We start from the raw sequence: 24,949 nt of genomic DNA, 5'->3' as shown, positions 1-24,949 counted from the left end.
GTACCCGCTGATTACGGTGCATTCGACAATTCGACTTGCACCAGGGCGGATGGGGTTCTTCTGGGCATCGAAGAAAACATGAGGTCCAACTCTCCGATATCCAGCCCTCCTCCCCCCCACACAGGTCGACACCAGCGTGTTGAAGCCTCCCTGACGGAACCTGTGCAACCACCTATAACACACACATGGACCAGCATAAACCCAGCTATACAACAGTAAAAGTATTCAATCTGTACCTTTTATCTAAACTCATCGTGTATGGTACTGTGGAATATCTGTTGCTAGCTCATAAATTGAATCGATGTGTGCAGGACACACTGTACCATTTACATCAATGAATCTGCATTATCATTTAGAGGAAAAACAACAGACTGTTGCAGAGTAATTTCGTGCAAGGAAACCAGCATTAAATCAATGCAACGGCCCGCCACACCTTTTTTGTTGTTTGTTTTACAAGGTACACTTTACAGTGCCATAAATGACAGCATTCAGCTTGAAAATATCCCCAACAAGGACAAAGAGAGACAGAAGTTTAAATTAATCCTCAGATGATAGGATGAACAGTAGACTCTTTACACTCTGTAAATGGATTGTGACATATATATACAAATAGTATTCTAATTCTTCTCTCACACCACTTGACCGCCCTCTTATCGCCTACCACATTAATGAGCCAAGTCCACCAATACTACTCACACTACGTAGGTAAATGTAATATAATATTGAATATTAATACAATCAATAAAGTCTTGAGTGTTTGTGTTCTATTCAAGTTTTCTGTACTTCAGCCCTTTATACTCAACTTAAGTAAGTTCAATTCCATCATCATTTATCATTTTGTAATTCATTTTTTAAGTTTAAATTTAAGTTTTGACACTCCCTCCCCTTTAAGGCACATTTTCAGCTTGATGTAGGTTTTTAATAAGCTTTTCTTTTCAACAGAAAACAAAGAACAACACAAAACACAACAAAACACATCAAAAAATCCAGAAACATGAAAAAAGCACAAAACAAAGATAAAAAATTGCTTCTAGTTTATGGTAAACGGTCCATGAAGGTGGGAGTCCTCTTGCAGCTCCATTCCTGCCCTGGACATCTCTGAATCAAACAAAGCAATGGAGAGTCAATATAACATGACACATTTATTTAAGTGTACATACACTGATGGACAATGCTGGGGTGAGGGGGTGTGGAATTATGTTCTCTAATGCAGCAAAGCCCTTATTATGTGGATAAGTGCAACTAATAGACTGAAAAGCCTGAGGGTAAGGTAAGTGACTCTGGATCCGTCCCATGATTCCTGGAATGTAAAAGAAGACGATCGGAGCCCCATCTGCATCAGCAAGCTCGTAGCCATGGTACAGGCTGATACAAGGGCGAAGTCGCCCCTCCCATGCATTCCCTGGCTGTGGACCCTGTAGAGAGCAGGAGAGCATGTTAGTCCACAAGCCATTGTAAACACTAGTAAGAAATTGATTTAAAAAAAGAAAAAATCTAAATTAAATTAAAATAAAAGTGTGGGCTTTATGAATATGAACTGTTTGCATTAAACTTACATTTCAAAATACATCAATGCATTAACTGTCTTTTGCAAATGAAACCTCAGTATCAAAAAATAATGCATTAACCTCAATTCTCAATTCTAATTATGTAATGTTATGTAATTCACTCCCACTAAATATACGAACACTCTGATGCTTCCATTCAGGTAGTCATACTTTATTTCTGCACTTGGACAGAAAATCCATCATTTTCCTTCAACTACCGACAATGCTCCTAAAGAGAAAATACAGTGAAAAATCAATCATCTAAATGCGATCATATTTATAAACAGTCTAGAGGCCACTGTGTGGATTGATTATTTTTCTTACAGCCTTGGCACAATCTTTTTTGGGCATGCATAATGAAATGGAGCACCAGTGATATATATAATGTAAAACTTATTTTATAGCATACATTTGTATTATATAACACAAACAAGCCACCCAATTTTAAATAAAGCATAGTCCGTGCCATGATGTGTGGTGGTGGGTTCTTGCGGAAACTGGTCCCTGGCGAGGATGAGCTGGTATTTTTGCCGAGAGTCCGCAGGTCTTTGTGAGCCATCACCGGTTCTGGACCAGGACGAGACATGAATTTCTGCCAGCACCTGGCAGGAAGGAGTAACAAACTCATTAATAAGCCATTTCCTGTGTTAAGGGATATGTATCAGACTGACTAGCTTAGCATTGTACTGACTAAAGCTGGAATTTGCGTCCACGCCAAAAAAAACACACACACAACACACACACACACACACACACACACACACACACACCACACACACACACACACACACAACACCACACACACCACACACACACACACACACACGACACACACCGTGTATGTATGTGTTCTCTATTACCGAACAGACTGAATGGAAGTCTTACTTCAGAAAAAGAGACACAGAACATTAAAATATGAATGAATCTTTCTACCTTCCTGTCCTCATTTCTTATAATGGGAAGAGAGATGGAACTTGTTTTTCAGACGATTTTAACAATATCTAATTCCATCCTCACAACTGCAGATAATGGGAGGATGGGTCATTAACAATTTCAATTTGAGCTTGTTAACAAACCTGCTCCAGAAACCGAAACAGGATAAAAGGAATGCCTGAAGAAGTGCCCTTTGGAATAATTGGGTAACCATGTTTTTAAAATTTGTAACAGATAGAGGACAATTATCTCTGCTTCGATTTGTGAATGGGGCTTGTGTACAGAGTGGAAACAAAGCTTAACTGTAATATGACTGAAGTGTAGCCAACTGATGTCCAGCTTAATGGTTCATACAAATTTCACATTCCCACCCCATTAGATATTCTTGTAACATAAATAGTTTTATATTATAGGATACTCTCAAATGTTTTATATATTGTCTATGAATTATATTTTGGTTACCAATAATATATTCGTATAGTAAGTTTTTAAAAAACACCTGGACAGTCATCACCTGGGATAACAGGTGATGGATAATTTTCGAGCATCATACTTTAAGCATATACACCATACATTACGATACAAAAGTATTTTCTCCAAAACCACTTTGACCTTGTTATTTTTTTTTTAAATAGAATGTTTTTTATTTTCCCAATTAAGGCCATCACAATCAACAAGAATCCAACCCCTTCATGAGATTATATTCTTATACCATGATTTCATAATCACCATCGGAACTAGAACAACAAGTAATTGTGCACGTAAATTATAGGAGGTGAATTAGATAACCTACTCGTACTCTCTTTATGTGAAAAACAATTGAAATTTCCCCCTTCATGTGGGGACTGGAGCCTAATTTCTGCTAAAAGCCGTCGCACCTGCTTTCCTGAGGTGCAAATGCAGTTCGCGCTTTCATACAGCTTAGCAAGACAAACAAAGGTTAAATAACAACCCATAATTCCCCCGATCCTTTTCAGAAAACATCAAGAGCTCTATCACCCAACGTCCTAAAGCCTTTTATATGAGACTGTAAGGGAGTCAGACCATATGGTAGCGGACTGTGCTTCAGTCACATAATGATATGGCCTAAAACCTTGAAAACAAGTGACTTAACCAGGTGATTGCTAAAGAAGATTTATTGAGAAATGAAGGAGCAGGTAACAAGTGTGTGCAGTGGAGATGAGATTCTATATTATTACACAGCAAGGTTTTTTTAGAGTATGGACAGAAAGGGATTATTTGACAACAAGGTTGGAGTTTTTAAAAAAAGAATGGGGTTAAAGAAATGAATGCAATAAACATATAGGATGATATTGGAAGTGCTGGTGAGTAAATAAGCTTTCAATGTGTGAGGTAAATGCACACATGGACAGTGTGTTCGTTATTACTGATTGTGCTTTTTATTCCAATTCGACCAATCAGTGGCAGATGCTACTAATAAGCAACAGGAAGGACCCAGGTTGCCAATACATCCTATCCTACCCGTTTCCACTGAAGGGAAGTTTAACAACACGATGCTCCATGTGAAGCTGAGAAATGCCGCTTGCCGTAGTTCGATCACATTTGGTCCTAAAAATTGTCTAAAATAATGATGAATGGCCATGACAAGTTACTAAGCCCAAAGCGATGTCTCCAGATGTGTTACAGCTAAAAATACTCGGACATGCTTTAACACTTGCTTCTGTTCATCACACTTTGGTGGCAGCTAGATTTTCTTCCTTCAGAATAGTAGTTCCCCTCGTTCCATGAATGGGTGATGAAAAAAGAAGAGGTGCAATTCAACCCTGTACCATAACAAGGACATGTGCCTCAGGACTATTTGATGAATTACCATGAAATTTGGTGCTATCTACAGCCCTGTCTCCAGAAATGACTCCTGAATGACTTTGGTGATCCCATGACTTTCCAACTAGCACCACCAACTAACTTTCTACTTGTCCAACAACACTGTAGGTGCATGACAGGATTAAAGCTAACATAGTTAGAATGCTAGCATGCCAACTGCACACATTGATGTGTTATTATTTATAGACCATTTTTTTCAGGATAAAGGGGGACTGGATAAAACCAGTCTATCACATATCCAGAAATAACCATACATGCTCACAATCACTCGTACAGGGCAATTTAAATTCACAAAATATAATGTAACCGAATTAACTAACACTGCATTTTAAATGTCCAGATGTTAACAAGCTACAGTAACTGTATACACGCTGACAATCAGCATGCGGTCGTCCGGATGTTAATATTTAATAGTTATATGCAATATTCATAATAACATGCTAATGTTGGCATGTTAGCATCCTTTTCTCTAGCGCCACCCTCTGGCAATTTAACTTCACATCTACTAGTAGGCATCTACGAGGAACAAAGTTGTTTTTACATTATTTTATCAATCCAAGTTATTTGTTTTCTGGTGTACAGTATAATAATCACAGCCGCATTACTGCAGTCTTTAATCCTATTAATGTATTTGTGAGTTACAAGAATTTAGCTTGTAGTTCTGCAAACTTTATTCTGAATCTGTGGTAATATGACATCTTCTGCAGTGTAACTTTACAAACGACATAGAATTTCTGAGTGGTTGTGTGTATTAGAGAGAAGCAGAACACCGATGAGAGAGAAAGGACCACAAACAAACACACATCTCTCCTTTCATAGTTAATGGAGGTGGAGCTCAATGAGGGAATGTGTATGCAGCCGTCTGGACCAGATTATGAGATTACAAAGAACCAGATTAGTGAGGTTGCTGTTTTTGTCTGGTTGGAATGTGGAGTGAAATGACAGAATGTGCAGAAAGAAAAACTGTGCTCTAGTTCAAGCTTTCTGCACTCTGGTCTGTACCTGTCCAATACTTGTACCTAAGGCTGCAACTAAGGATTAGATTCATTATAAATTAACTTGCTGATTTGTTTAGTCTATAAAACATTAGAAAACAGTGAAAAAAAATGCCTATAACACAATTCTAGAGCACAAAGTGGTGTCATTTATTGTCTTGTTTTAACAGTCCAAAATCGACAAAAATTGAATTTAATATAATGTAAGACCAAGAAGACGTCTTTTTTTGGGCATTTTTGCTTGAAAANNGAGAACAGTTGCTAATTATTCATTGTTCTATTTTATTTTTGATTGAATAACCATTGCTTTACTTTTATCATATCATATGGCAAATTGATCCATCATCTTGCATGGCAGTTATTGTACCATTAATCTTTGTTTAACAGTTTGTTTTAAATACTTGTTTAGTAACTCGCATAGCATTTGTTCATTCATTCACAGGAATACATTAATCTGAGAAGTGTGAAGTGCCCTACAGTTTCTATACCTTTTGGTGCTAAATGGGAGTGAATCTGGCTGTTGTATTATGACAAACCAGAGATTTATAAAAGCACATGAAAAACCTGTCACAATAACCAAGAAACAGATGGAAAATGTTCAATAATTTATGAAGCAGAAAGCAAACAATGGGACGTGGAGAAAAAAGGAATGAGATTACTCCTTTGATAAATATGAACAATGATATACCTGATTAAAATCTAATTATATAATTATATACATCCAGTTTGACATTAAATAAATTAATGACACCTTTGACACATACATGGTGTATTGAATGAAGGGGTAATTGGGGATTCATATGGTTAGGCAGTGGGGGATGGTCGGGAACCACTGCTGTACAGTATTAGAACAGGTAAGGTGTTGTCAAGACCTTTAAATTAATTTGAAGCAGAAAAGGCAAAACAGAAACACAATCACTGTCCTTCAAAATAAAGGAAAACAGTTTCAGGCAATAACAGATGGAAGTAGGAGGTGGGAGTAGTGAAAGGGCAAAAAGTCTTCCTAATCGTTCTTCCTAAAACACTACCTACCATATCACACAGAGAGGCTTCCCATTTCTTTTCAACCGTGGTCCTCCATGGTCGGTTTACAGTTGTATCGTTAATTAAAATTATGGTAATACACTGATTTTCACAAATAGCATAAGCTAAAGGGTCCATAAAAAAAAACAGTAAATCACACATGAAAGGTGAATGTTTAGATGCTGGATTCCGTTCACAAGGCTAGAAACTAAATTCATTAAGAGGAGAGGAGAGGAGACGAGACGGAGAGGACGGGAAGCGGGAGAGGAGGGAGAAGGAGCCAGAGGAGGGGAGAGGAGAGGAGAGGAGGGGAGAGGAGAGGAGGGGAGAGGACGTGTGCCAGATGACAACATCGTTGATGGCAGCCTCACTGAGCATGCTCAGCAGGGGGAAAACAGTTGATTGGTTGAGGGGCATGGAGCTAAGTGACGTGGGGAATCAGTGAAAAAGCCACTCTGTAGGCAGCTATTAATAACAGACCCTACACTAAGCTGAACTCTCGCTCCTGCATGGAGGAAATTATTGATATATGTGTATGCATCTGTATGGTAAAGCTCGCCTCATCATCACGGATACTTATGAGGAGGCTCAAATGAGGCGTGGAAATTCCAATATGGTTAACAACGTGATAAATGATGAAACACTACTGTTGCTGTGAGGGTGCTCAATTAATTTTCGAGGGCTGTCGTGAATCAAAATGCAATCACTGTGTGACTGTGAGTATTTATAAAGAGAAGACGTAAGGTGTAGGTGGATTAATGCTGAGGTCTACAGCCATGCAGGGGGCCTATTAGGTCTGTGTATCAGAGTTTGCACGTGTGTATTATAGTTGCAATGAGACTCCCCCCACAGACTATAGAGGATTATATAATGTCCTCTCTACGTGCGTGTTGAAGGGTGCAACATGGTGGCTGGCTGTTGCAGATCAGAGGAAATCCTGCTTAGCCCGTGCCCTAGTGCACAAGTTCAAGTTTGTTTATTATCTTTGCGAAGGGAAAGGTTTATTTACCATCAACCACAATAAAAAACTAAATATTAAAATAATGAAATATGAAAAAACCTGCACTAAAGCAAAGACCACGGGAGATAATTATTTTAAAAGCATTCCTCATCATCCCTCCTGTCTTCTAATGTCCATGTAGCTTATTGTGTATTTTAAAGTATATTGCTATGGGTCTGTATTCCCTCTCCTATTACACTTATGAAGACAGTCATGACTGTACACACACTCGACCCACACCCTTCTGCCCTCTATCACTGGGTGTCCTGTTGTCAAGACCGTCATCAATTTCTTAAAGGGTTGGCATGTGAACAATCACATGTGTACGAGGAACCAGGTGTCACTGTTACAAACAGGGCGTTACACATAAATGAGCTAAAGCTGTCAAACCTGTGACTGAAGCCAAAAAGAGTGCACCTTTAATTACAGTGCACGTAGACAGTGAGAGGTAGGAAGTTCATCATTGTTTTTAATTGTGTGGACATGGATTTTTTTAATATACTGATGTAATTTTATATAAAAATGAGAAATGTTGTTTATACATTGTGTAAAATTAAAAAAAAAAGACCTTTGAAAAGCATCCTACTATATAACACTAGACAAGGCAAGGCAACTTTATTTGAATAGAGCATCACAAACACAGGTGGATTTAAGATGACTCATATAAGGTGAGGAAATGCATTAGAACAACGTAGAACAAAGACATCAAAAACAATAAAATCCACTAAATAAAATACAATTAGGTTGATAAGAAAATAGTAGACCAGAAATACAGTTTCTTGTGCAAAACAAAATGTTAAAAATGAATGCCTACTTAATTTTTTTACATATCCATCTTCTCAAATAAGACAATTTGCTGCTTTTCTCTGCTAATAATTGTGAATTGAATATCTCTGTATTTATAGGAGGCAATTATAATAATTTGCCGTTATCACTATGTGTCATGGCTATTAATAATGATCATTAGTTTGCAGCTCAATGGGCTACAGCACACAATTAATGAGCAGCGGTGCTCACATGTGACATTACTTAAGCAATAATAATCACTTGTAAACTACTGCTAACATGCTGTTAGACCAACGCTGACTCTCAAGAGGGTACCTTTGGTTACCGTTCCCACATTGGCCCCCTCTGAGATTACCGTCTGTGTCCGTACCCCGGGTGGGGGTCTCGGGTATTTATCATCTCGGGCAGCAGTGTGAGGAGGGGCAGTGTGAGCCCCGCAGCGTCACGTGGTCCGCCCTCCTCTCCCGTAAACACCGCGTTCACCTCCGGCTACAAAGAGAGGAGCGTCGCGCTGCTCCGCACAGTCGCGGCGCACGACTTGCTTCTTGTGTTGTTGTGTGTTTTTGTTTTGTTTTAAGCGAGTAGAAAAGTACACCCAGCGAAGGAATATGACTCGCTCGACTCAGATATAACCATTGCGAATATGAATATAGCTAAATGTGTCGAAGAAAGACTCGTAGTGGCTGTTTTGTCTGCCAGCAAGTAACGGGTTGGTGTAATCTGTAGAAGCGAAGCACCGAGGCACCCTTAACCGACACGAAGCTAAATTTAGCGGCAAATCAGACGTGATATTCGGCTGTTTTTCCTCCCCACGGTGTGGTAGTTTTACGAGCAGAAATGGACCGAGGTGGCTGTCAAATGAATGGAGGAGGTGGTGGTGGTGGTGGAGACCACACCGACCAACCCGGGATGATCACACTGGAGGACCTGGAGTCTTTCTCCGAAGACCAGCTGTCAGACTCGGGCAACGGCAGCCTCGAAGAAGAGGCAGAAACCATGGAGGAAGACGACGACCGGCTGCTGCATTACTGGCAGGACGTAGCCCGGGGACACCAAGTGGAAGTGTCCGAAGGTAAAATAAATATTAAAGAAATACCCCGTGACATACAACCTTAGCTAACTTTAAAGGCTTTTGTTCCCCAGCCTCCTTCTTTGAGGTATATGTGTGCACATATAATTTAACTTTTACAGACAAGTAACAACAGCATTGTTGCATAGTTGAGGTACTTTGGCTCAACTTCCTCAAGGCATAGCACTATGTACACTGACCTAGTTTCCAGCGAGAGATAAAATAGTTCCAGCAAGGACAACTCGTTCCCTGTCCCCCAGGGCAGACACGCTTTCATAAAACTGTAGGTTTATCAGACAAGTTAGTGCGTTGTATGCAAAGCAGCAGGCGCACAGTCAAATGAGTTAAATACATAGCATGGAGACAGGTTGATATTTAAAAAGGAGCAGACTGTTACAACAAGGTACAAGAGTTTCTGTGGGTCCCAGAAAGATGAGAAATAATTTAATATCATCATTATTTTATGTTGCAAAATCAGAGAACACACTGCACTGTTGCACAGTGTTATTCTCAGATGAGTTTCTTTATCCCCCTTTTATATAACATAAGTCTGTTGTTAACCGCATGAAAACGAGGAGATCCTCTTAGTGGAAACAATTGGGGAAGTCCTCTGTCACTCTTAACACTGTTGCACAGAAAGCAACAGATCACAAGTTCAGTGAGTTGTTAGGAATATGCGTTGGATTTACTCGCACACTTTCACTCAGATTCATCAGGCATATATGTCGAATACCTGTCTCCTCTTGTAGGTTTGAATATTGTATTAAGACCGTGCAATATCATAGACATTATAATGATAACGATAGTGGAATCACTGCAGAAGTATGGTCTAATACAAAAGCAGTAATAGTACGGTGAATAATATGGTAATACTAGAATTTGTGGTGTCTAGCAAGTAAGAAGCTTAATAGAAATCAAATGATAAAATAGAATATTAGTCATTTATCTAGCATGAATTGACTGGTTTAACTGTGTTGGTAGTTCTTTACGAATTTACTGCAATATGAAATCTCTGTAATTCCTCTTTGGCTTTAATGTTTATTTAGTGATTTGATTATTTCAACCTCAGGATGAAACGAACAAAAAAAAAAAAGCACTTAACAGTAAACACACCGTTTACAGCTCCATTCAACAAAGAGCTGCGTTGTGTTGCTGCAATATGCAAACAAATAACAAACAACAAATAAAATGGGCTGTGATGATAAACATTCATGAGTTTGTATTTACGTGTGTGTGATTTAATTGCAAGCCATCAGGAATGTGTTTAGGGCACTGAAGGTTGAACGGCTTTGCAAACCCTAAACTAGAAAGATGGCCTCCACAACACACTGCCTGCGTCTGACGTTAGCATGCAGCTGGGCGGTCCCGTCGTAGAATGAAAAGTGCAAAGACTGAAGGTTTAAATTGGTCTTCACTGTCTGATTAGAATAAATTAACAGTGTAACTGTTTATTATTGTAAATGTTTGTTGTGAAACCATATAAACAAAGGGGGGAAAACAAAATTATTGAATTCAGTCACTGATTTTTCCTGGGTTCATCTCCAAAGTCTATTCATAGTCCGACATTTTCTCTGGAAAATTGTCAGCAAATATATTTCAAAAGTACCTGAATGTTGTTTTTTTTTTTTTTCACTGATCGATTTTGTCGGTTTGTGTTTACAAACCCAGACATTGTGCTCAGCTAGAGACGACAACAACAGCGGTTGTTTTGAACTCTGGAATCTTCCATGTCGCTGCTAATCACAGATCTGGATACACAGACCAGAACAATGGACCCATTGAGTTTAGCCAAACTTCAACATTTTAATTCCAGATTCACAGCAATAAAATGCTATTTTCAAAACACACGTCAGATTTGTTTGTTTGTGCCTTGTAGAGGACAAAACATTATATAATATCAAAGACCTCTTTATTGGTTCCACTTATGTTAATTAATACTCCTTAGCCAAGTACTATCCACCTGTGAGCCCCACCACCATTTCAACATGTCATGAGCAGTTCAGTGATTTCTTCCCCCCTCAGATTGTTTAGTTAAAATAATTGTTATATGTCTGAAAGGCTAAAAAGTAGCATTTTACAAGAAAATATTAATTATTTTGGGAAAGGGACAAAGAATAAACATTATTTAGTACCAAGTATTTATTTTTAATCCCGTCCTATCCCTTTGAGGGGGTCCTGATTCTAAGTTGGAAACCATCTGGTTAAGCTATTTGTCCAACTGGGTCCTCACTGAGAATCCAGTAACAAAGACTGGCACATCCTCCTTCCTCTGCCCTCAGACCACAGCACTAATTGAGGACTTAATGCAACAAACACTTGCTGGGGCTTTCTGACTCAGGGTGGATTAACTACCTTGCCTGTACTAGAAGCGAGGTTCAACTGCTAAGTCCTGTAGTACAATACTCTAGCTAAGGACACAGGCCAAGGCCACAGTAAACTCCTTTTCTCTAATTGGGATGGAGTCGGATGGACAGGACTGAGGTGGGAGCTCTGCTTTCTTGATTGGCTTGCTTTAGCTAATGTTACATATACAACTTGTCGCTAATTGTTTTTACAGCCCAGCCCTGTGTCACAAAGAGATACCACCTATATTGTTTAAATGGTGTCCAGTCTATACTGTTTTATAGGTTTGACTCTAGCAGTGCAGCTTGTCTGTACTCTCCTGTAGAAGCCCTTTACAGTGCGTAGGGCTTGCATGCCTAATTTTCATGGAGGTCAGAGGAGTAGATACCATCAGCTACTGGGGAAGCATGAAGGGCCTCTAGCTGGTCAACAAGATGGAATGATGTGTTTCTAACTTCACATCAGTGAACACCAAACTGAGAGTTAATGAACCAAATTGACCTCGTCTTAGTCACCCTTAATAATATTGACAATAATCACCCCCTTAGCACACCCGAGAACTAAAAACAAATTAAACCGCAGTGTTCTTGTGCCAAATGACACAAATTGTACTTAACTGCACGCTGATCTTTCTACCACAATAATCTGATGTGATGATACTGACATTTTTCCTTTTTGTAACTGTTTGAACAGATTTATGAAGACAAGCATGGTCTTGTTTCTGTGGTCTGTTCCCATCAATCGTAGTGTTAATAATACAGACCAGTCAGCACTTAAAACCTTCCCACGTCACTTATTGAAGTCAATCAACTGACATTTAATGTGAACCCACGATAGGCCTCAGTTCTTGACACACATGGAGCTCGTCTACCTGGTAGTGAAGTGAATATTGACAGTAGTGCAGTAGTTCTTCCCTACTCTCCCATCTACCCACCTGTTAAACTGTTGTGTATTTTATTGTGTAAATAAGAAACCATAAATAGACTGTACACTCACAACTACTGCCGCTGCTCTACTGGCCCTCTGCTGCACTGTGTTCTTACTTTTGCATAACAGTTTTTCGTTAGATCTAGTCTATTTAAATTTTTAGGAAATGTTTTTGACTAGTGGTTGACTGATATGGGTTTTTTACTGGCCAATGCCAATATTTATCAAAACAAAGAAAAACTATGTATACATTTATTCTGTTCTATAGGAAACTCAGGCCTATATTTACAGCAGGATGCATGAGAGTTATAGTACAGTAACTTTTTCACCACCTTCACCAAAACTCACAAAGCATCGTGCCACAGCAGCCACACTGACAGGGCTACCTGCCGATGTGTCTGAAGACCTTTTTTGACCTCGTGAGCGCAGACAATGGCCGATGCAGATTATCTCTGAATTATGCTGGATAATTGTCCCAATTATAAATAATTTTATATAGATTAATTGCAATTTAATAAGAATATGTCTTGAACCCACTGTTGGAAAGTGGTGTTACTGTAGCATGATGGTCCTCAAGGAGAAGTCTGAACCTCATTGGAAGTGAAGTTGTTGAAAGTGATTATGAAGAGAATATCTCACAATTATGTGTCAGTTTGACAGAATACTACATAGCGGAGCAGAGGTTTGTGGAACAGGAGCCACACTAAAAGCGGGACTTGACTACAGTCCTGTATTGATTAGAAATCTCAAGTACGAAAACAAGTGCGTGTGTTGATCGTTCTACGTCAGTGTTGTGCGGCTCTGGAGGTGCTGCCATAGAAACCGATGAGCAGTGGGTTAAGCTGGTGTGTTTTCTTCCCCTCCATGTCTCTCATATTGAAGACACATATAAACTGAAAGAAAATATTATACTGTCAAATATACATGGCCATTATCCACGCTGAGTCACTCCTAATCAGTCATTGAGACTAGTGTTACCTTCATTTCATGAGATCCTGCTAAATCCACGCGCTCTCACACGCACACCAAACCACAGCAGTGTTCTTTGTCAAAGGATTGATCACCTAAATATCACATCTCTCTGACCCAGTTGTCCTCCATGGTATTGATTGACAAAATGTGATTGAATTGGGTTCAAGTCCCCTGTATTTGACAGTTCAACAATGGAACACAATTCCACTATTTAATCTGACAACATGGGCATCATCATAAAAGGCAATAGGTAAAATATGCTCCAGTATTTCAAAAGCATTTGCTCGTGCTGTAGTTCCGCTCTGTTAATAACAGTCTATACCTGGCCCTGGGCAGCTTTAGTCAGTGTTCTCTCCATCAGCTCCAATAAACATTACACTCTGCGACATCCTGGCACAGTGCTCTGCCCATCTGGCAACCTTTTCCCACACAAACTACCAACACTGCCTGCAGGTTACTGGAAGTGAGTATGTTTTATACAGATTAGAGACAATGGACGGCAAGTGTTGATATGATCTGTGGAAAAGAGTTGTATGGAAGTACTGTATGGATGCTACAAGTACATATGCGAGGCCACACTTAGCTTCTGCTTTAAGGATCGAGTTAATGGCTGAAGAACAATATGCTGCCAAAGATGACAGTTCTTATTTGTTTTTACTCATGCAAACAATACTTTATTTTCTACCCACGGGGTTAAACTGACCACGTATTTTGTCTGTTGACAGATATGGCAGAGCCCATTCAACAGCTAACCAGCAACAACCAAGGACGCAGTCACAGAGAACACGTCCCTTTCACCCTCCTCGCACGCAAAGAGAAGGTATCAATCTGCCTTTTACTACTTTGACCACAACAAATCATCTATATACTTCCAGCCTGTGTAACCCTGTCTCTCTATACGGTTTAGTTTTTCTATATTAAGAGAAGAAAAAACTATCAACCCAATCTTTGAAAAGTAGCAGTCAGAAACCTTCGTCTACATGTTCACGAGGACAGTGAACTGCTGATGCAAGGACCTCATATTAATAGCAACATGTCCAAACTGGGGTAGCTGACAAAGACAACAAGGGTACAGAAATAACATTATGAGATTAAACATTTTACTGGAGGAACAGGCTATTCCAGATCCCTTTTTCTGCTATTCCCGTTAAATTGGATTAAACTGGTTGTTGGTCAATTTTAGGTCAGATGTTGCCTTATATAAAAAATATATAAACACAACATCACATCACATGCAGATCTTCTGTGTGAGTATGGGTCAGCTACTTATTTTCAACAAGATGATCGTGTCACCCAATACAGTAAGCCGCCTAAAGTCCTTAGGGGGCCGTATAAATAAAGAGGGCTAATTGGTTTAACTTGAGTTAATTAGTTCATTAAAACTTGGCTGGAGTCTCCGGTTAAACAAAGGACAACCATGGCACCCTATTCTTAGAGCAGGTTTCAGTCCCTTCTGAAGGACAGCACGTTGACAGTAAGCAGACTTAGAACTTCAGGTCATACACCCGAAGCTGCGGCGGTGACTTTGCGTACAAATATTTAAAAAGAAAAAAGTATTGTTTTCATCACTGATTATACGTAAATATTTATACAAGTTCTAAGATATTAATTTGAAGCACTAATATACCTTGAGGTCATTAACAGTAGGTAAAATAATGTTTACTGACAGTATGTAAAACTTACTGATACAGCTGATTCAACAGGATACAAATCACAGAGAAGCATTAGTAATAGTTAGATTACACCACCTCCCCATGTGTGTGTGTATTCTGTCCAAAGGAGCTGTGTAAATGTGTCACACTTGGAGCTTCATAAGACATGTCACTCGTTGAGTACACTTACAATGCCAAAACACTGTGTGTCTTGAATGATTTTGATTGCAAGTAGCAGTTGTGTGGGATGCACTTCACACATTTGGTAGACAGCTTAGCTTTCCAGTCATTAGTCAGAACATTTTCTGGCATCAGTGCCTTTCCCCAGCTATGATAGCACATGTTACAGTTTCATAAGAAGACGTCATTAAACTGTAGGACTACTCTATTCATAAAATAAAATTGTAACACATTCTTCTCTTGTGCTTTTCCAGTGTGGGGAGCTGTTGTATGAGAAACGCCAGTACGAAAAGGGCCACTGGGCTTGTATTACAATGCGAGAGGACACTTATGAGCAGAGCATCTGCTATGGGTTTATGAGGATAATGAGATACATCTGCCAGCAGAACTCCTTAGGTAAGTCCATGAGCAAGGGACCATTTAGCACACAATCGGGTTCTTCTGTGTTAAATTCCCTGCCTTATCTTTCATTTGCTGATGATCTTCTCCAAGCCTGAGCGGTAATAATTCCATTTCCTTTACATCTCTAGAAGACTACCTGGGCATGACGCTCCCCATCGTCACAGTGGTACGCACAGACGAGACCCACTCTGTGGTCTCCCATGACGTCACAGTGGCGTATTTCCTCCCCGCTGAGCATCAGGCCCAGCCCCCACAACCTGCTGACAGTGAAATCATCCTAGAGATCTGGCCCACCACTACTGTATACACAAGGTGAGTAGAGAATGAAATACAAATAACAAGTTGTACTACTCCTAAATTAAATCCTTATTTTTTTAGCACTAAAGAACAATGATGTTTTAATCAGTGATCAGTGGTGGTAGAATTAGTGCTTGGCCTGTTTTTCCTGCTCGGGTTCAGGAAATAGAAATGTAATGCCTCATACTCATGCACCTCTCCCTGCTTCTTCCAGGCCCTTTACTGGTCCAACCAACGAAGTGACCATCATTGATCAGATCAACGCCCTGGCTGAGCTTCTGGACTCTCCCGGTGTGTGCGTCAACGACTCGTTCATCGTGGCCGGCTACACCAACCCCGCTCACAGCAATCGCCAGAATGAGATCTGGTTCCTGGAGCGACCCTGAGGGACGAGAGGATTAAGCAGCGCTCCTATCTGTGACCCTTGAGCCTCATTAAGACTCCCTTGACACTGCCGCAGCCCAGCTTCAGCCTCAGATGCAAGACCGTCTTTATTCACCACCTCTACCTAAAATGACCACCAGCCAAGCACACTCCAGATCTGTTGGGGCCTGTTCAGCCCTTACTTAACCCTCAGTGAATTTTCATACACGCTAATTTAGATAGATCCTCTTTCACCCATAAGAACTGAACTAAACCACTGCCATACTCTCATGGACACAGAGACCCAGATAGCATTCATCTCCTGCTCTTACATTGAGATATCTAAAAAAAGGATGCCCTCTTGTTAAAAAATTGCAATAGTTTGAACTCTAAGCGCTCTGTGAACGCAGTGACCATTGAGTGCTGTCAGAAACATGCAACAGCCTGTCTTTACACAGCAGAAGCAGGTTCCCAGTAGACATGCAGCCTTATCGATATGCTCAATTTCTGTTTGTTGCACAGCTACAGTGTCTTGTCATGTGGGGTAAAGGTTAATGCACAACAGAAAAAATATGTTTTCTCTGTCATTGTCTAGCTTGCTGAGGTGATTACAACCGTCACTGTTGTTTCACTGTTTCTTTATCTCTGCACTACGTAATCCACTATATGTTATAAGTCACACTGCATAAAAAAACGGTTTTCATTCAACAACAAGTGCATCCAACATCCAGACCAGAACTGGAGACTTCAACCATAAATAAGCTTAACACAATAGGTGACACTAAACTGAGAAAACAAAAACCTATGAACATAGTATGTTCATTGGTGTTTGTGTATGAATGTACAGCTACAGGGAGATGGTTGAAACAAATGTCACACTTCTACAAACCAAACGCTGAAAAACTCATAGATTTTACTGCTGAATGACAATCATGAAGTACTTATATATTATATACATCTTTTTTTTGTTTTCTTAAGGCAAGTCAATGCATTCCTTATGTTTCCTGTCCGTACACACAGGAATAGTTACCTCTGTACCTCTTTCTACTTGCTACTCTGTGTCGATGTTATGAGTATGGATTCACTCATTCAAATACCATTGCTGCTGAGTAGAGACAACCAAGAAAACACATATGAGCACAGAGAATATCTCTACTGTGATTATACTCTTTTTTTTTTTAGAAAGCTAAATTCTGTTTGAGGTCAAACTGTTTTTGTTTCACCAATCTAAAGAGAGTCTATAAAGTAAGAGTGAAAGAAATATGTATGTTTAACTTCACTGTATTTTATGCAACATATACAAAGGGGTATACGTCAAACCAGCTACAGCTAGAGTTCACAGTAATGTAGGAACGTTTCTGCTATGAAAATGTACATTTACTGCTTGGGTGCCAGTGGAAGAAAACTGGAAGTGAACTAGCTAAATCATCACTGTGTGAGGATTTTTATCAGGACAGGGGCATCCTATCAAATGCTTAGGCGTGCAGATATTTTGTGTTCAAATTGTGAGAAAGTTGGTTTTATCTTATTTAATTAATCGAAGTTGTCAGTTAAGAAAGTAAATATTTGTTTGGGATGGTTGCCCAGTATTAAAGCCAAGTAGTTTGGTTGACAAATCCAAAGAATTTATTTATCATTAAATGATTGTAGTCAATATTATACTCTATGACAACTGTAGTGTGTAAACACTTGCAAAGCCATTATACATGTGGGTTGGTTTTCCCTTTAAGAGCCTGGTTGTATGGGAACATAAAGTGTGATGATTTAACTTTTATTTCCTTTCTCTTTGCTTTTTTTTTTTTGTGTTTTGCAAAAGTGTGCTGTACTGTGAAAATTCAAGTGCAACAACAAGAGCTACTGTGGTTTTCTTTGTTCAATAAAAATGTGCTCGTCTCCTGTCTTTTGAAATGTACGGTGCAGTTTTATTGTGTTTATACACACGATACACACGTTCTACTGGGAGTATTACTACAGAAATGTGTTGCAGTAGATTATGTGTTCAGTCATATGGTATGGAGAAGCTCATGATAAATCTCATCCCTTGCTAAGGGCTATCTGAATTATGGTGAAAGAGCCACACAGGCTATTAAGGAATGATATGTGGATATACATGTAGTTAATTTATATTCTCATTAAAGCAACAACTGAGCAGTTCTGTATGAGAGAAATACATTCCAGCTTCCTACTAAAACAGATGCAAGACCAGTGTGTTAGGCTGGTTTTGGCTCTTGTGTTTGTACCAACCAACACATACTGTATACCCACTACAGAATATCCCTAAAGAGTATTCCTTACCTTTTATGGGATCAAATGTGGCAAACAAAACGGGTCACACCCTATTTTGTTCTGAAACATATAGCATAACCCATTTCAGGAGAAGAACTGGTGCTCAGTTACTGGAAAATGGTAACATGATGAATTCTCACAAGAGCACACACACACTACAGTATATCAGACTGAGCCTGTTATACAATATAGTACACTATAGCGTCTGATGGAGATTCAACAAGCTGATGAGAATTAACACTGAGAACAGTTTTATTAGTGTAATAAATGTGAAAAACAACTTGTGTGTTTAAACATCTGCTTTTCTGAAAGCACAAATGTTTTTTCTCTTAGTCATAAACTTGAGCACATTTGTTTAAATAAGTAACAGAAGTTCTTTTTGGACTAATTACTTTTATGTGGAATGGCACTAAAAATCTAAGCCCTAAATTACACCATCAGTTTCCATTACAACACAACTCAGGGTCTAAACTCCATGACAGATATCTCAGCACTTGGCTTGGCCTAGATGTTCACTGATGTTCACACGCATTGTCTATAAAACCACCATCCATTATCAATCAAAATCACAAAGGTGAGACACAAAAAAAACTGTTATTTTAGTGATTATATGGACAAACACTGGTCTGTCACTCATGACTGTGATAAAAATGGGCCAAAAACAGATGGAAAAGCACAAAACAAACCTGTCTGCACGACTGGTTCATTTCTCTGATTTGCTCAAAAATCATTAAATTCCGCCTGAATGACTGCAGCGATGCTCATTTTACACCTGAGTACAATGTCATCTCTATGTTGTGTACTGTCTGGTCGAATTACGGGAGGGCAGTGGGGAAATGGAGGTTAACAAGCGGCATGCAGACGCCATCCGGTCAGGGGGTAATGTGAAGAGGAGGTGAAAAATGTAAGTCAAAGCAATTAAAGAATAAGCAAGAAAAGCTCTATTATTACAAACAATCCAAAAAGAATTAGAGAGTAGAGAAGAAAAGACACAACAGAGCTAATACGCAGCGGCTCTAATCTTTCAACTGCAGGTGTCACATTCCAGCTGTCCAGCCAGTTGAGACAGATGAAGTGTAGCTGCACGTTTACAGTAGAGTACACACAGACAGTGAACCAACCCGTGACAGGCAGACAGCCCTGTAGGGTCCGTTAATAATCCAGAACCTTTTAGTCCACAGACCACCGAGTGTGACAGGATGTTGCTTTCGAAATAAATCAATCCATTTAATATTAACTGACCCAGTAAGAACCGTGCTGCGAGAGGAACATGTGATGCTCAGAAAAGGATTATGCCTGAGGATATTTTTTTTTTTTTTTTTAACAGAAGCAAGCTAAAAGTGACCACAAGGTGGCAGCAAAGCATCAAAATAACTAATGCCACATGGTCTCTATTATGATGAAATCAAACCAATGATATATAGGGGAATGTTTGAATATAAAACTAACTAAAGTTTTAATGCGCTTGTCAGCTGGTGATTTTGAGTATTTGAGTATAATAATAATCTGAGAGTAAAAACATCATGGCCAATAAAGACTGACTAGACAAGTAGTTTAGGTAACAACAAGAAAGAAATATGTTCTTGGTGCTCAGCATTGAATAAAAAAGCAATCTTCTTCACATCCCCTAAACTCTGACTGTAATGTTGGATGTGTATTGTGTGGAAGAAATAAAAGCTGTAAGTACAGGGAGGAGTTCTGCAAAATCGCTGTGCCTACCTGCAGGTAGCGGGTCTGGTGAGCAGACAGGGCCTCACCCAGAGGAACCACCATTTTGTCCACACTACGCTGGTGGGAATGGGCCCGGATGTCTGGGCTCTCGTCTGAACGCAGCTCAATGTGCGAGATGAGCAAATTCGAGATCACCGACTGCACCGACTGCAGGGATAGAGATTTTTTTTAATTGTTGGGTCACATCAGAGAGAAACAACTAATTTTATAGACACATATATTGTATATTGTTCTTACCTTTGTATCTCCCCCTGGAGTTGCACTAAGGGCCAGGATGCGGAACTGGAGAGTCTGGCTGCCGAGCTGTCTGATCACCTGAGTAAGAGGAAGAGAGGCAGGACATTGTTAGCACTTTATTTAAATAGCCCAAATATTTAACTAACTAAAAGTGCTAGAATGCAAACTTAAAGAGGCAGCCCTTGCTAGAAAGCAGAGGTGAGCAGAGCGTGGATATAAAGGATTGTATAGTAAACGATATATGGATAAAATAATGGTAATTTTGGCTACCTGACAATTCACGGAAGCAAAAATCATATATTTTTCCTTGAGCAGCTGTGATCGTTGATTTCCCACAAGGGTCTAGTAGTACAACCTGAGATATTATAGGGATAGCTACCTTGGTATACAGTATTTTGTGAATTGTATCTCTTAAAACTTGCTCCCTTATTGTGACCACAGCCTCCATTTTCCGGAACAGACATCTTACAACCACCTTTCAAGATTATAATAGTGAGTGTTAATTCCCGAATGAATATTTTGAGTGGATTATCACTTCAAGTCACTTTATCGAAGGTTCACAATCCGAATTTGACTCGTATAACCTGAAGATACACCCATCAGTGACAAACCTAATGCCAAGCTGTGCTCATTAGTGACAGGGTTTGTGTACCTGACAGTAGGCATGGTTGCCCAGTGCCTTGTGGGCTTCATCGATCACCACACACTTGATCTGCTGAGCCGGGCAGGTCTCTCTGGACAGATCGTTCACCATGACCTGAGGGGTGAGGAAGAAGACCCGCTTGGTCCTCCACACCTCCTGTCTCTGCTTTGCCGCTGTGCTCCCTGCAGATGGGGACATTCTTGTTACTCTTGTTAATAAAAGCTAAAAGAGGAAACATGAACGTGGTTTTGGTGTCCCGGTTTGTTACCTGTCAGCTCTGCCATGTGCGCCTGTGGGATCCCCATCACTTTGTAACAGGCCTCAATCTGTTGGGCCACCAGTGGTTTGGTTGGAGCCATGAATACAATCTTCCCTGATGGATACCAGCGGTAGAAGTTGTACATAACCACAGAGGCTATAAAGGTCTTTCCCAGACCAGTGGGAAGACACACCAGTGTGTTCTGAAACAGGGCAGCCTCTGATATCTTCAGCTGGTACTCCCTGATGGGGTAGTTGGTGGGGTAAATCCATACCTTAGCCGAGGAGCTGTCAAAGCCAGGGAGGTCTGGATATGTCTGCCCAGCTGACGGGATGGGGGAGAGGGCAGTGCTCTCTGTCCCCACAGGGTTGACATATTGAAATGAGTTTGCATTATCAAGTTGCAGGCTCTTTTCAGCTTCATAAACTGCGACCACCATCAGATCATCGTCGTCATATTCATCCTCATACACAGGTTTAGGTTCCTCTGTCCTCCCTGGGTTCTCTGATGTGTACGTGGGCTCCTGGCCTATCTCAGTCCATAGAGGGTTTCGAGGAGGGTGTTTTTTAGCTACCTGTGTAGTGTTGCTTGGGGCTGTTCTGCGCCGTCCAGCGGCTTTTTTGACATCTTTTTTCGGTTGAACAACGTTGCTTTGAGAAACGGATCCACCCCAAGTCTGAAACAAAGTCCTCTGATTTGAACCACTACTCATTTTCATTAGTTGTGGCGACTAACTTTGAGGAGAAGTGCCGTGTGACGAGCAGCAACATTGCAAACTGAATATACAAACAGGGTCACTTCCGCCGACGTTCTACCAAAATACAACACCACATACATAATGACCGCTCTACCCCAGCGTTATGTCGGTCTTTTGAATGCAGTTTTAACTGTAACGTTTTCACTGCATTGTATTCACGTCGAAATATAAAGCTAAGAGCTAAACCGACACACGTACGTGGTGGAATTTTAAAAGGAGGCTTTTATTTTTTCAGGGTGACACCGGAACAGAATCAAAAGTTCGAGTTCATCTCCCGCTCTCCGAGGCAACGCTGTCATGTTACCATAGTAATGGACAGAAGCGAATGGGAGAAGATACTCACCTGTTTTCAGGTAATTAATGCATCTAATTAGCGTCATTTCGAGTCGTAAAGCACCAAGTTGTGTCTTTATACCGGCACTAATACACAATTAAATGTTCTTTTGCTCTTTAAGCCTGTTTAGCTGCTAATAGGAACTAGCCGTTAGCTACCAGGCTGCTGTAACTATAGTAACTGTAACTGTGTCCTCCTCTGTAGGCATCTGCACGTGGATACTTGGTGAGAAACGAAGTCCGTCGTGCACGAGAAGACTTTGAAGACATCGTGAGAGAGACTGATGGGGGGTTGACTCATTTACAGTGGAGGGAGACGGTTATCCCCACTCCCCACTTCACAGACACTGTAAGTCACTTACACAGTGAGTGTTTAAGATGGTGTGATTGTATCGGATGTAATGCTCTCTTACTCACGCCTCACCAGGACGGCCCGTGTCTGCGACCCTGCAGATCTGAGAGCAAGCCTTCAAATCCAGGACTAGATGTCTGTGACAGTCCCATCGGCCCAGCAGCAGCATCAGAGGAGAGAGGAGGTCATCGTGCTCCGCTGGAGAAGACAGAAGCAGAGAGAGACGATTCACAAGCCGAAGGACGGGCCTCTTCTTCTAAAGACAGTTTCCCTAGCAGCAATGTTAGAGGGGATGCAGAGGGGCATAAAGGAAACAGTGTGGGGGCAAAAGATGGAGGGGTGATGGAGAGCACAGGTGATACCACTGTCTGGAGCAGTTTGGAGCTGGACATGAGCTATGGTCACTCTCACAAAGGTGAGAGTTGTGCACATAATAGTGTTGTTTCCGGTACGTTTCTGTGTCCCCATTTATCGTTTATAACAGAGGTACAGTGTTGTATCTTATTTGGGGCTTCAACTAAAAGTTATTTTCATAATCACTTAAGCCTGTGAAATTGCAGAAATAAAATACATACAGAAAAATACACATCACTATTTCCAGGAGATTAAGAAAGAAAATAATTTAAGAAAATAATAAGTCAGTATAGTAAATCAGTTCATACCTACAGGATTCAGGAACTTGGAACACATGTTGCACTTTTGTGGTTGCAAACAGACTTGTCTCCTGCCCTTCTTGTTCATTTTAAGGTTTGTCCTCCCTCCTTCAGGTCCCCGGCAGTACTGCTTGGCCCAAGAGGTGCCCTGTACCCCGGAGGCCCTGCGTCTCCATAGAAACACCCTGACCATGGAGCTGCTCTGGCTCCAACAGGCCATTGACAGCAGGAAAAAGGTACGGCCGAGGAAGGCAGAGATGTAGTGTTTTCCTACAGTTATTCAGCAGTGGCAGTCTCCTGCTGTAAGAAAATTGCTTCTGCTGCTGGACTAGAATTTATTTAATGACCTTAAAAATAAGTCAGTAAAGTGGATCCAAGAAGCATCAGTTCTTCTAGAAAAGTACTTACCTTGTAAGTATCTGTATCTGAATAATGACCATAGCGTATATGCAGCATTTGTAGCTACTTATTGAGTACCATCAACATGTCTTATACTTAACAAATATGGAGACGGAAGCTGTGTGTACGATTCATCCTGTTATTTTCCCACAGTCTGACCAGTGTACATCAACCTGTAACACTGTTTCTTAGTATGCCTGCACCCTTTGCACTCAGACTGTGTGACAATTGAATCCGTTAATTTATCCTTAACAAAATGAATGTCCTCATGAATCCTGCATCACCGCTTCCATGAATCACCCAGCAGCTCCAGACGGTGCAAAGGTGCCAAGATGTGGAGTGCACACAGAACACTTAATGTAAACTGATCTCTCGAAAGCCGGATATACCCACGCACCATAGAGTTCAATTTTTAAACACAGAAAACCTTAATTAACAAGAAAAAGCTTTTATACTGAAATATACATGTATATGAATGTAATACTTTCCATAACTTCATAATCCCAAACTTTGTTGTCGTTGTTGTCATTCACTGGGAGGTAGCACACTCACAAGGTAAAACTTGGCACGAAAACAAATGTTAAATGATTGTTTTTCTCGTCTTTCTTCCCCTCTATAGTACTTGTCACTGAAGGATAGGCTGAGCGTATCCTGACAGCAGAAGTAATCTGAACTGGACTGATAATGTGAGACTGAAGACCTGAGTGGAACTCAAGTGGCACCGGTTTTATTATTTTATATATTATACACAGTAAATAAATTGCTTTCAGTTGTATTTATCATGTGTTTGGTGACGCGTGTACATTGTGTCTGTTATTTGTTACTGTAAAAAAAATAATAAATTATATTTTTTCTAAAAAGTCTTTCTGCATACTGCTGTTGTTTCCACTGCAGTGGGTTTTGCTGATATTGTCCTCACAGCATAAATTGTGAGAGGTTGAGGTTTTTGCTTTTGTGTAGGAAGA

General features: G+C 40.3%; 3 protein-coding genes across 3 annotated transcripts in view; 2 read left to right on the top strand and 1 right to left on the bottom strand.

Moving 5' to 3' along the window:
• Window positions 1–22,277, bottom strand: part of fancm (FA complementation group M) — a 42,723-nt gene extending 20,446 nt beyond the window's left edge. The window contains exons 1-4 of the mRNA XM_035674050.1: window positions 21,500–22,277; window positions 21,241–21,413; window positions 20,589–20,666; window positions 20,340–20,498 (exon numbers count right to left, since the gene is read on the bottom strand). Coding sequence (XP_035529943.1) covers window positions 20,340–20,498; window positions 20,589–20,666; window positions 21,241–21,413; window positions 21,500–22,208 — 1,119 coding nt within the window. The 5' untranslated portion in view covers window positions 22,209–22,277. The remainder of the gene's footprint in view (window positions 1–20,339; window positions 20,499–20,588; window positions 20,667–21,240; window positions 21,414–21,499) is intronic.
• soul3 (heme-binding protein soul3) lies at window positions 8,597–18,243 on the top strand. Its single transcript, XM_035674051.1, has 5 exons — window positions 8,597–9,201; window positions 14,166–14,260; window positions 15,527–15,668; window positions 15,803–15,986; window positions 16,186–18,243. Exons 1-5 carry the CDS (start codon window positions 8,967–8,969, stop codon window positions 16,355–16,357), a joined length of 828 nt encoding a protein of 275 aa, XP_035529944.1. The 5' UTR covers window positions 8,597–8,966; the 3' UTR covers window positions 16,358–18,243.
• A 241-nt stretch (window positions 22,278–22,518) lies between the features above and the next one.
• On the top strand, window positions 22,519–24,847 carry iqcc (IQ motif containing C). Its single transcript, XM_035674307.1, has 5 exons — window positions 22,519–22,600; window positions 22,786–22,929; window positions 23,008–23,347; window positions 23,700–23,821; window positions 24,604–24,847. Exons 1-5 carry the CDS (start codon window positions 22,559–22,561, stop codon window positions 24,637–24,639), a joined length of 684 nt encoding a protein of 227 aa, XP_035530200.1. The 5' UTR covers window positions 22,519–22,558; the 3' UTR covers window positions 24,640–24,847.
• Window positions 24,848–24,949: the final 102 nt, after the last annotated feature.

Source organism: Morone saxatilis, unplaced genomic scaffold (genome assembly GCF_004916995.1).
Source record: "Morone saxatilis isolate NCDOM2014 unplaced genomic scaffold, NCSU_SB_2.0 Contig3, whole genome shotgun sequence".
Taxonomy (NCBI): Eukaryota; Metazoa; Chordata; class Actinopteri; family Moronidae; genus Morone; species Morone saxatilis.
Note: the sequence above shows the minus strand (reverse complement) of the source record. Positions and strands in the feature narration are given on the sequence as shown.